Source organism: Triticum dicoccoides, chromosome 5A (assembly GCF_002162155.2).
Source record: "Triticum dicoccoides isolate Atlit2015 ecotype Zavitan chromosome 5A, WEW_v2.0, whole genome shotgun sequence".
Classification (NCBI taxonomy): Eukaryota; Viridiplantae; Streptophyta; class Magnoliopsida; order Poales; family Poaceae; genus Triticum; species Triticum dicoccoides.
This window is the reverse complement of record NC_041388.1, coordinates 384,907,337-384,919,470: the sequence shown is the minus strand read 5'-3', so window position 1 is coordinate 384,919,470 and position 12,134 is coordinate 384,907,337. Positions and strand designations below refer to the sequence as shown.

The window sequence follows — 12,134 nt, the reverse complement described above, 5'->3', positions numbered from 1 at the left end:
GCTCCCCTCCCGTGCGGCGAGTTTAACGACGCCTCCACGCGCGGATGACGCGATTGCTTCTCGTGGGGTGATCTAGCGCCGGACTCTGAAGCACACGATGGTTTGTCCAACCTTGGTTTTATAGCTGAAGCAGTAAGTGGCGACTGCCGACCGGCGGTCGAGAACCAAAAACCTGGCTAGATTCCCACGGCGACGGCCACTTTTTCTTCACACCGACGCTGCACGGTCAGTTCTCCAGCAGCGGCACGATGGATGGGTCGGTCGCACCTGCAAAACCCAACAAGACTTGCGTCCTACGATGCTTCAGCCAGGCGCCTGCGCCTGCGTTTCGCATTCAGGACGGAGACATCTCTCCTCCTGGATTATCAATCAGCCGTCCAGCTTTGCTTCATGTCATGTCCATTTGGCGCTTGGTTTCCTCGTGACGGTTTCTCGCCGCGCGCCAGAGCATGCATGTGTTACTTGTTTGTTACACGATCATGGCGCTGGCTAGTAGGTGGGACATGTGCCACCAAATTAAGGTGCCTGGTCACCGTCCTAGCTCATAACACTGGCGTCAGAAAAGGGGCCTCGAGCGTGCGAAAGGTGATGCGTCTCGTTAGCTTCACGCTCAATGCTTCCTACGAAACGAACCGACGGCCCATGGGACTGAACCTGATGTCCTGAGGACATGCATGCGTTGCATCTGTTCACCGGAAGCAAGTAAACAGAGCCGTATATTTTGATTGCATGGAAATTTTTGTTTGCCATGTTCGATCTTGACGACAAAAAAGCTGGACAAAGTTTGAGCTCCACGGGACATGGATGCGTCCATTTTTCAATTGCTCTTTAAGGTACTACTCACCAATCACGAATAGTTTTTCAATTCTGAAAAGAGAGTTTTAGAAGAAGAAAAAGGTGACGATGGCAGGAAATCCAAGTCTCGGTTGGTCCGGAGGCGAACGCACGCACGCACGCAGCCCTGACAGCGCAGCGCAGGACACCGGCAAAACCAACCTTTCGCTTCACTTCGCGGCAACGGGGACGCCGCACCCAACCGACCCATCGACCCGGCTCACCCGCGGCCACGCTCCACACGCCGGCGCCCATCCGTCCGTCCACCCGCGCTCGTGGACTCCATCGGACGCACCAGATCGCGCTCGCTCCAACAGCCACCCCTCACCTCTCCCACCCGCCAAAAACCATCCCCCCTCTTTAACCCTCTCATATAGCCCCTGCCACAAGCGAACCAGGCACCACCACCACCTCCACACCCCTCGTCCTCCTGCTCGGCCGGGGAAGCGAGCGAGCGATCGAGCTCCACCGCGCGCGACCATGGAGGCGGGCGCCGGGCTGGTGGCCGGCTCGCACAACCGGAACGAGCTGGTGCTGATCCGGGGGCACGAGGACCACAAGCCGGCGCGGGCGCTGAGCGGGCAGGTGTGCGAGATATGCGGCGACGAGGTCGGCCGCACGGTGGCCGGCGACCTCTTCGTCGCCTGCAACGAGTGCGGCTTCCCGGTGTGCCGCCCCTGCTACGAGTACGAGCGCCGGGAGGGCACCCAGAACTGCCCCCAGTGCAAGACCCGCTACAAGCGCCTCAAGGGGAGCCCCCGGGTGGAGGGCGACGAGGACGAGGAGGACATCGACGACCTCGAGCACGAGTTCAACATCGACGACGACAAGCAGCTGCAGCAGCATGGCGCCCTGCAGAACAGCCACATCACCGAGGCCATGCTCCACGGCAGGATGAGCTACGGGAGGGCCTCCGAGGACGGCGGCGAGGGCAACACCACCCCCATGGTCGGGATCCCGCCCATCATCACCGGCAACCGCTCCATGCCGGTATGCATCATGTCCTGATATCCATTCACTTCTTTGTGTCCATCAAGCCCTGGATCACTCTAGCAGCTTAAATTAAATTGTTCATCGATCATGCACAACAATTTAGGTGAGCGGCGAGTTCCCTATGTCAGCAGGACATGGCCATGGCGACTTCTCCTCCTCCCTGCACAAGCGCATCCACCCCTACCCAATTTCCGAGCCAGGTGACTAACTACTTACTCTACCGGTTGATGCCAAGGAACCATGCATGCAGTTCCTCGTGTTGTGTTGGTAAGCTCAAGCAAGCAACATGAATTTGATGATGATCAGGGAGCGCAAAGTGGGGGGACGAGAAGAAGGAGGTGAGCTGGAAGGAGAGGATGGACGACTGGAAGTCCAAGCAGGGCGTCTACGGCGCCGCCGACCCGGACGACATGGACGCCGACGTGCCCCTGAACGACGAGGCGAGGCAGCCGCTGTCCCGGAAGGTGTCGATCGCGTCGAGCAAGGTGAACCCGTACCGGATGGTGATCATCCTCCGCCTCTTCGTGCTCTGCGTCTTCCTCCGCTACCGCATCCTCAACCCGGTCCCGGAGGCCATCCCGCTGTGGCTCACCTCCATCGTGTGCGAGATCTGGTTCGCCGTCTCCTGGATCCTCGACCAGTTCCCCAAGTGGTACCCCATCGACCGCGAGACCTACCTGGACCGCCTCTCGCTGCGGTACGAGCGGGAGGGCGAGCCGTCGATGCTGTCGCCGGTGGACCTGTTCGTCAGCACGGTGGACCCGCTCAAGGAGCCGCCGCTGGTGACGGCCAACACGGTGCTCTCCATCCTCGCCGTCGACTACCCGGTGGACAAGGTGTCGTGCTACGTCTCCGACGACGGCGCCTCCATGCTCTCCTTCGAGTCGCTGTCGGAGACGGCCGAGTTCGCCCGCAAGTGGGTGCCCTTCTGCAAGAAGTTCAGCATCGAGCCCCGCGCCCCCGAGTTCTACTTCTCCCGCAAGGTCGACTACCTCAAGGACAAGGTCCAGCCCACCTTCGTCCAGGAGCGCCGCGCCATGAAGGTACGTACTACAACGTGGCAACAACAACTATTCGCCGTCGCCGTCGCCGCCGCGCCATGAACATTTCTGATCATCTCTTGCTATGATGAGCAGAGGGAGTACGAGGAGTTCAAGGTGCGGATCAACGCGCTGGTGTCCAAGGCGCAGAAGGTGCCGGACGAGGGGTGGATCATGAAGGACGGCACGCCGTGGCCCGGCAACAACACCCGCGACCACCCCGGCATGATCCAGGTCTTCCTGGGCCACAGCGGGGGCCTCGACACCGAGGGCAACGAGCTGCCGCGCCTCGTCTACGTCTCCCGTGAGAAGCGCCCCGGCTTCCAGCACCACAAGAAGGCCGGCGCCATGAACGCTCTCGTACTGCACCGTCCCTTCTTCTCCAGAGCTTCGTCGTAAATGCCAGAACTCACAACGTTTCTTGCTCACTCTTCTCTGAATTTTGGCCGGCAGATCCGCGTCTCCGCCGTGCTGACCAACGCGCCCTTCATGCTCAACCTGGACTGTGACCATTACATCAACAACAGCAAGGCCATCCGGGAGTCCATGTGCTTCCTCATGGACCCTCAGGTCGGCCGCAAGGTCTGCTACGTGCAGTTCCCCCAGAGGTTCGACGGCATCGACGCGCACGACCGATACGCCAACAGGAACACCGTCTTCTTCGACGTAAGATTGCTATACAGTTCAATCACACTTCACACCTACATTTTGCATAGTCTAGTAGAGCCATGGATCTGACATTGGTAGTTCTTGGCGATCAGATCAACATGAAGGGGCTGGACGGCATCCAAGGGCCGGTGTACGTCGGAACAGGGTGCGTGTTCAGGCGACAGGCGCTCTACGGATACAACCCTCCCAGCGGCCCCAAGAGGCCGAAGATGGTGACCTGCGACTGCTGCCCGTGCTTCGGCCGCAAGAAGCGAAAGGGCGGCAAGGATGGGCTGCCGGAGGGCGTGGCCGACGGAGGTAAGTTTCAGAGGAAGCACACACTGAAGTACTGAACATTTGGTTTTGGTTCAGTCGCTTAGTACAGGTTGGTGAAATTTCCTCTTTGGCTCTTCAGGAATGGACGGCGACAAGGAGCAGATGATGTCCCAGATGAACTTCGAGAAGCGGTTCGGGCAGTCCGCGGCGTTCGTGACGTCGACGTTCATGGAGGAAGGCGGCGTCCCGCCGTCGTCGAGCCCCGCCGCTCTCCTCAAGGAGGCCATCCATGTCATCAGCTGCGGCTACGAGGACAAGACTGACTGGGGTTTAGAGGTACAGAGAAACAACACAACGCAAAGATCACTTCAGACAACTCCACATGGTTGCAGACTTCCAGTACTGATTTGTTGCTCCTGGCATGAATGGAATGGTGCAGCTGGGGTGGATCTACGGGTCGATCACGGAGGACATCCTGACGGGGTTCAAGATGCACTGCCGCGGGTGGCGGTCGATCTACTGCATGCCGAAGCTGGCGGCGTTCAAGGGGTCGGCGCCGATCAACCTGTCGGACCGTCTCAACCAGGTGCTGCGGTGGGCGCTGGGGTCCGTGGAGATCTTCTTCAGCCGGCACAGCCCGCTGCTCTACGGCTACAAGGGCGGCAACCTCAAGTGGCTCGAGCGCTTCGCCTACATCAACACCACCATCTACCCCTTCACCTCGCTGCCGCTGCTCGCCTACTGCACCCTCCCCGCCGTCTGCCTCCTCACCGGCAAGTTCATCATGCCGCCGGTCAGTGCTGAGCAGCTAGCTACTTTTCCCCATTCGTCCTCCTTCCCGCCAAAATCCACCGGTTCAAATGTCTGACGGGTTTTGTGGTGTGTGTTGTGTTGCTGCTGCAGATTAGCACGTTCGCCAGTCTCTTCTTCATCTCCCTCTTCATCTCCATCTTCGCGACGGGCATCCTGGAGCTGCGGTGGAGCGGGGTGAGCATCGAGGAGTGGTGGAGGAACGAGCAGTTCTGGGTCATCGGCGGCGTGTCGGCGCACCTGTTCGCCGTCATCCAGGGCCTGCTCAAGGTCCTGGCCGGGATCGACACCAACTTCACCGTCACCTCCAAGGCCACGGGGGACGAGGACGACGAGTTCGCCGAGCTCTACGCCTTCAAGTGGACCACCCTCCTCATCCCGCCGACGACGCTGCTGGTGATCAACATCATCGGCGTCGTCGCGGGCATCTCCGACGCCATCAACAACGGGTACCAGTCGTGGGGCCCGCTCTTCGGCAAGCTCTTCTTCGCCTTCTGGGTGATCGTGCATCTCTACCCGTTCCTCAAGGGCCTCATGGGGAGGCAGAACAGGACGCCCACCATCGTCATCATCTGGTCCGTGCTGCTCGCCTCCATCTTCTCCCTGCTCTGGGTCAGGATCGACCCCTTCACCGTCAAGGCCAAGGGGCCTGACGTGAAGCAGTGCGGCATCAACTGCTGATCGCATTAAGAGCTCTGGACATTGTGCATAGGGAGAAGAACAATTTGGACGCAAGTTTTGTGTTGTGGATGTTTTTGTTCATGCTATGTTTTGTGTAATATTTTGGTGGCCAGAAATGGTTTAAACAAGAATTGAACAGCGGGCCAGACTTTGGATGTCATGTCAAGCAAGAATGAACAGCATTCATGTTTTTTAGCTGTGATTGCTCTTGTGGGTAGCTGGTAAGTTTTGCTGAAATCAAAGCCTGATGTAGCTAACTAAAACAGGTGCATTTACTTGTTTTCTGAATGTAAAGTTGAAGAGTGGCATTCAGACTGCAGGATAAGAAGTCCTGGTAACAGAAAAAAAAAAGACCTTGCAGCAGCAGAGCGCTTTAGACAGGTTCTTGCTTAGGTAAAGAGCCTGAGTGCCAAGGGGATCTAAATCTAATACAGTATTCGACAATTCAAAGACTTTAAAAGCATTCCGACATCAACCAAACCACCACAGAGGTGTCATTTTAGAGCAGATAAATTAACAGCATTCCACAATTCAAAGACTTTAGAAGCAGAATCCCGATATCAACCAAACCACCACAGAGGTGTCATTTTAGAGTAGATAAATTAACAGCAATCCATACAATATTCCACAATTCAAAGACTTTAGAAGCAGAATCCCGATATCAACCAAACCACCACAGAGGTGCCATTTTAGAGTAGATAAATTAACAGCAATCCAACAGCAACATGAATATTGGTACGATTGAGATGTCCGTAATCACCAAACAATGGGGTTGGTTAGGGTGACAAGAGAGCACAGCTACAAAATCGGGCAGCACTTGTTGCACACAAAAGGGAGAATCCATACCTTTCAGTATCTTTTCCCTTAAAATTTCATTTCTATATTCTCTTTCCGGATATCAAAAGAATACAGTGGAAAAGAATAGGGGTCTACCCTTAAAAAGAAACTAAAAGAAGGGGGAGAAGGGGCTAGAAATGCACTATACGGTAAAAGCCATTTACACACGAGGAGACCTACAATCTATCATATCTAAGAACTGTGAGTTGTTATCTGCACAGCATCACACCTTGATCAGCAGGGGATGTTTAATACTCTTCCATTTTGTTATTTCTTCTCTACGGATTCCTTGTCTGTTTGCACAGTATGTTCTTATAGTCACAGGCTCAACTTGCACAGGAGTACCTATTCAAGAAGATTGGTATCGTATAGCTTTGCCCAGGTTGTTAATTCATCTGGGCAAGTCCTTTACTTGCATAAGATGTGTCCGCAGGCTAGACTCCTGTACCTGATTAAAGATACAATAGCACTAGTAAGGTACTGTGTACAACTGCTCTCGTCATGAGATAAAATTAAGCACCAGTTCAACACCAGTCAGAGAAACACATTTTTTTAATTCGAAATTCAGAGCACTATGGTCACTTCTTAGAAGGAATGTCTTGGGAATGGAATGTAAGTACCTCCAGTTCTGCGGCCATAGCTAAGAGTTCTCTGCATTCATCAAGCATGACCTTTTCTTGTGCTGCTACGACTGAAAGCTCCGAGATCAAATATGTCCTGTCTTCAACCTGGCAACAAAGATGCTCCAAGTCAGTTAAAACAGTCACTGACAAGAATTTGCCATAACAGTGTGGGATGGCCTTTCGTGGTTATTAAACTTTTGTACTCGACTCCATGCAATATCTTAAGCTTTACTGAGGGTCAAACTTAACAATGCAATCAAGGGTGTGCACAAAAGGGTCCAGTTACTGACACATGGACCCAATTTTTAGTGGGGCTTTATTCATAGTTTGTTTGTGACTGAAGAGTCGATATATTTCATCGGTTTTAAAAATGGAAACAAGCCTTTCAAAGCAGACCGATAGCTGACGGTTCCTACGAAAAATGACTGATGCAGAACATCACCATTTTGCGAGGGAACAGCTTTTCTTAAAGTCTGAATCATACTTGCGTGCAATTCTTGTGATGAATGGGTGTAGTAAACCATGTCACAAGTAAAAGAGCTTCCTCTATGGTTGGACAGTTGATTTTATTATTATGAGACAAGGAAATATGGAAAGTAAAATTCTAAGTCATACTGCTGTTTACCTTAGAAAGCATAGAATAAACTGACGATCCCAAACCTTGCATGACATCAACAGCTGAGCTTACAGCATTCTTAAGACTAACTGCATCCACCTGTTAAAAAAAACAGGCAATACAATTAGTCACAATCACAAAAGTAATATATGTTCACAAGTAGAAGTGCAACAACAAAATAGTTTGAGTTTATTTAAATGCATTTTTTTCACAGCATACCCTTGCTCCTGAAGTGACTGGAAGGCGCAGTGTACTTGCTTTTAGAGCCTCAGTTGCCCGAGAAAAGGAAAGGTTATTCTCGTCTTCAAGTGCTGGCCATTGTTCAAGGCAAGCAATCTGAACCACAATAACAGCAGATTAAAAAATGCAATGTATGCATTTACAGTCATAATCCATGTAGTATAGTCATGACCCATCATATTCATTCTTTCATATCCCTAATTTCCAGATTTTATATCACCTCTTTTGGAGAAGAAAGTGTGTTATGACAACTATGTACTTATATATTGTGTTCGAATTTGCCATGTAAGAATGAGAACAGTCCTATCACATTGCAATTAGCTCCTATTCTTTCAAAGAGTACTTCTAAAAAGAAACATGGCTATGCTTCAATTGGTGTCACTAGGAACATCGTAGAAAGTTTGTGTCAACTTGGCCAAAATTGGAATTATACTCAAATGGAAAAGAACATGGGTTCCGCAATATGCTTGGGAGATTATTATAGAACCAAAGCCATGAATGCATCAGGTGGAGCTTACCTGCTCTTGCAGAATGCCATACAGCTTCAACTCTTGTCGATGGCGCTGCACCATGATTCTTCGCAAATTAACAGCATCCCTCAAGTCTGAAGTATTCCTCCAAACATTATATATGGTATTCTGTTTTAAATGAGAACATGGGAACTGTTTCATCAACTGAACATCACTAAACAAAAAAAGTAACAAAGCTCACAAGAAAAGTACAAAACGTATTAATGTCAACAAAAAGTTGATCAGAGGCTTCTAAACACATAGACGACTATGTGGGCAAACTTTATAATGCAAAAAATGCTGTCAACTGTGCCAAACAGTAATCATCACTAAACTGAGTCTTAAACAGCTGCATTATGAAGTATGTTAATTTTATGAGGCGCATTATAAAGTCTGAAACAGTTGCATTATAATGATCCAAACTAACTTGAAACAATTTTAAATAAATAAAATATGCTAATTTTACCTCAGCAGTGGCCTTTTGGAAAGATAGAACATCTTCCGAACGAGCATTTACAAGACGCAATTGCAAGTATCTATTATGCAGCAAACGCAGTTGATGGATATTTTCAATTTGGCTGGCATTTTTCTTTCCCTTTCTTGGATCAACCATGTAGCTAACAACAGGAGCTATACCACCTGATTGAATACTTCCAGCACTTTGTGACCGGCAAGGTGTTGAAGGTCTTGTCCTCGATGGACTCTGAAAAGCCCTAGAAGCAGAGGATGCAGCTGACAAGACCTTGTTTGGTGACGATGAGCGATGAAGAACAGGAACAGGCAAAGTGGTTGTCCTGCTTGGACGGCTCACATATTTAGATCTTTCCGTTGTCTGTGAAGAAACATCACTGCCAGAATCTAACTGTTCATCTCTTCTTTTTGCATGAATAGCTAGTCTCCTTGCCACGTCATCCAGTGATTGATTCAACCTTTTACCTGCGTCTTCAGAAGCAGAAATCTTCCTTGGTGAAAGCCCTCTAGAAGTATTTGACAAAGGGACTGGTTTGCTAGATTTGTCAGAAAGTTCAGTATTCGGCATAAGATTGGCAGGCCCACGCCCACTTGTCATGGCTGGCCAACGGTTTTGCTCAGTTGCCTTCTTAGGTAGATCTTCTGAAGGTCGAGAATTCTCACATTGTTCAGTAATTTTTTTCCTTCTCAGAGGACTCCTCTTCCTCTCAGTTAGAACACTCGCCTGTCCCTTGATATGATCTAAAGATGGGCTAGAGACCACCTTATCTTTTTTATTACCAGGGGCAGCCGCAGACTCCAACTGGTAGGAGGGAGACAGGTTCCGCATTGCTGGCCACAAGCCATGTGGGGACCTTTCATTTGCTATACACCTAGAACTCTTATTTACCTCTTTGACAGTATCACGGACTGGTGTTATGGACCTTGATGTTGGGGTGGAGGGTGTTGACACCTTAGAAGAAGGGGTTGAAGGTGTTGAGGGTCTTCTTCTGTCTGCAGATTGCGCCCTATTGGGCACTGGTGTACCATTAGTTGTTGAGGTCCGGCCAAGACTAGGAGATGTACATCGCCTTGTCGCAGTAGCACCCTGACCAGTCTTGTACCTGGATGCAACATCTCTCACTCGGCTTAAAGAAGAAGCATTATGCTTCTCAGATGGAACAAGCGGCGGTCTTCGAGTTTCTTCAACAAGAGCAGCTTTCTGCACAGTGCTCTTATGAACATCCATGAAGAATAGTAATTTCTAGAACCAACCACATCAACACGTCTCTCATGAAATTAGCTCCCTGCAGGCTCTACTGCAATGCTTCAGTGGCCCAGATCTGCAGAAGGTCCACATACAGACATCAAACAATCAGACTAGGCCAAATGAAGAAATTCATTCAACTAGATTCACTTGAAACAAGCAAGACAAACTATCCAGACACACAAAAACCAAGAAAAATACAGAGTCAACATGTTTAAGCAATGTACCAAAGCGATCCTGAAACTGCAGGTAAATGAATAACATACCCACTTCCAGTACAAAACTTGCGGCAGCTGCTCCCTCAACCCTCTCACAGAGATGCCATGGTTGGACCAGGGAGGGAGAAGTTATATAATGGAGGCTCCTAAGCAAGGGAGGGAGGAAGGTGGCATTTATAGATGCACTGCTCATACACTAACAAAAATATAAAATAGAAGATGTTTTGTGCAAATTGCTGTTGCCATGTAACATGAGGCATTCGAGCAAGGACGAAGCCAATAAACAAAACTATTTGCGGAGATTCTGAGGGGTTTTGGGACAGACAAGGAAATCCACATCATCACAAGCATGTGAGGCGAATCTCTTTGCCTAGCAGATTAACAATCTCCCATCAGAAGCGGCATTGGAAACAAGAGACCTTTTATTAAGGTGCCACTTATGAACCAGGAACATGCATCGAGATTTTGTAATCTTCGATGCAAACAACAGAAAAAGAAAGCCGCAGGACAGGGCACATGCCTATAGAACCAATGGGATTCACTTGAAATTGCCGGGAATTTTCCTCGACTGAATCGACTGACCGATGAAGCGTTGTAAGAAGTATGACACGTTGCTTTCATTGCTGCATCTACATTGGATAATTCTTGAGGGCTTGCTCGAAGAATTCACCCACCGAAAGTGAATCAAGCACAAATTGCATGAGCACATTTTCTTTGGCTCACTGCAGGAGTTAAGTGTGGCTGGATTGCTGCTACTAGGAGACAAGTGTGTCTAGTCACCTAACACGATTAATTAAGGGCAGTAAAAAATTGCAGCGGGTACTAATCAAGCATCGAAATCACCAAAGAGTCTAGAATTGAGAGTACTACGTAGCCTTAATAACAAATTAATTTCCCCAGCCGTGCTAGAACGAGGACCAAGGGAAACAAACGGAAGACACAAATTTCTCAGGGCTCACCGCTCACGCCCACGGAATCCGCAGCGGGGAACCCAACCCAACCCGCGCACTGGCATGAGCACTCATTCGAGAACGTCGACGAGCCCAAGACAAGCATAGCGGCGTCGCCGATGCTCTCTCCGTACAACCCGATTGGGGGCGCGTCCAGAACTCCAGATCATCCGAGCTGTGCAGTCTCGCAAACATCGTCCGTCGTCTCCATTGACAGACTGAACCCAGCTCTCGATCGCACAGCCCAGCACTACCTCTCGTCCTCTCCTACAATAACTAACAAACAAACAAACACCTGGTGCGCGCCTGGCTAGGGAGGAGCACCTCGCCCTCCTCAAATTGAACAGCAGCAAAACACAAAGCCGAAAAACTATCTCCCCAGCAGACAGGCCGCAGCCAGGGCCTCCGAACAACGAACCCTAGACTCCCAGCTCCGAAACCGACCATGCAGGCGCCAGGGAGGAGGCTCACCTCGAGAGCACCGGCGGCGACAGCTCGGAGACCAAAGGCCGCCTGCTCCTCCTCTTCCTCCTGCTGCCCCTCCTCCTCGGGGCAGCTCCGGGTAGAGCGGGCACCAGACGGCGGGCGCTCGCGGATTCGCCACGCCTGGTTCGGCGTGGGGTTTTGCTTCCGCAGGAACAGAGCAGAGGGGGGAGGAGGTGGAGGTGGGAGGGGGCGCGCAGCCCGCAGCGTGGGAGAGAGGGCAGGGCAGGGCAGAGGGAGGGAGGGAGGTTACGGGGGGAGTAGATGGATTCGCGCGGCGGGGGCGGGATTAAGGGGGAGTGCGTAGTTAAGGAAGGCCAGACCAAACGGCTCCTCCCCTTTATTAATCACGGCAAACGTTCCGGCCGTGCGCTGGCCGATCGTGCAGCCCGTCCATACGTACAGTATCCATACGGTGATTGGCGATGATGATGATGGACCTTATCTACGGGTCGGGCGCCATGGTCCATGTCCATCCCGCTCGCACCCCTCTTCCCTGCGTGCACACGCAACGGGTGGGCGCAAAACGCAATCATCAAAGCTCGCAGTTCGCACGTACTTGCCGATTTCGTTTGTGGTAAAATGGCCGAGAGAATTGGTACGGATTATTATTATTATTATTATTATTATTATTATTATTATTATTATTATTATTATTA

General features: G+C 50.9%; 2 protein-coding genes across 3 annotated transcripts; one reads left to right on the top strand and one right to left on the bottom strand.

The window, feature by feature from the left end:
* The first annotated feature begins 1,234 nt into the window (after nt 1-1,234).
* On the top strand, nt 1,235-5,482 carry LOC119301686 (cellulose synthase A catalytic subunit 9 [UDP-forming]-like). The gene is made up of 9 exons (XM_037578676.1): nt 1,235-1,824; nt 1,931-2,027; nt 2,134-2,870; nt 2,964-3,227; nt 3,321-3,533; nt 3,629-3,833; nt 3,931-4,127; nt 4,231-4,584; nt 4,695-5,482. The coding sequence occupies exons 1-9, from the start codon at nt 1,315-1,317 to the stop codon at nt 5,280-5,282; spliced, it is 3,165 nt and encodes a 1,054-aa protein (XP_037434573.1). The 5' UTR covers nt 1,235-1,314; the 3' UTR covers nt 5,283-5,482.
* Nucleotides 5,483-5,999: 517 nt separating this feature from the next.
* LOC119301685 (AUGMIN subunit 8-like) lies at nt 6,000-11,738 on the bottom strand. Of its 2 annotated transcripts, XM_037578675.1 has the most exons (8): nt 11,464-11,738; nt 10,091-10,188; nt 8,574-9,900; nt 8,117-8,236; nt 7,578-7,694; nt 7,368-7,457; nt 6,740-6,847; nt 6,000-6,567 (listed from the first exon to the last, which is right to left on the bottom strand). In XM_037578675.1, the coding sequence occupies exons 3-8, from the start codon at nt 9,804-9,806 to the stop codon at nt 6,511-6,513; spliced, it is 1,725 nt and encodes a 574-aa protein (XP_037434572.1). In that variant the 5' UTR covers nt 9,807-9,900; nt 10,091-10,188; nt 11,464-11,738; the 3' UTR covers nt 6,000-6,510. The 2 variants fall into 2 exon arrangements, with proteins under 2 accessions (XP_037434572.1, XP_037434571.1); XM_037578674.1 differs by lacking the exon at nt 10,091-10,188.
* Between the last annotated feature and the right edge of the window lie 396 nt (nt 11,739-12,134).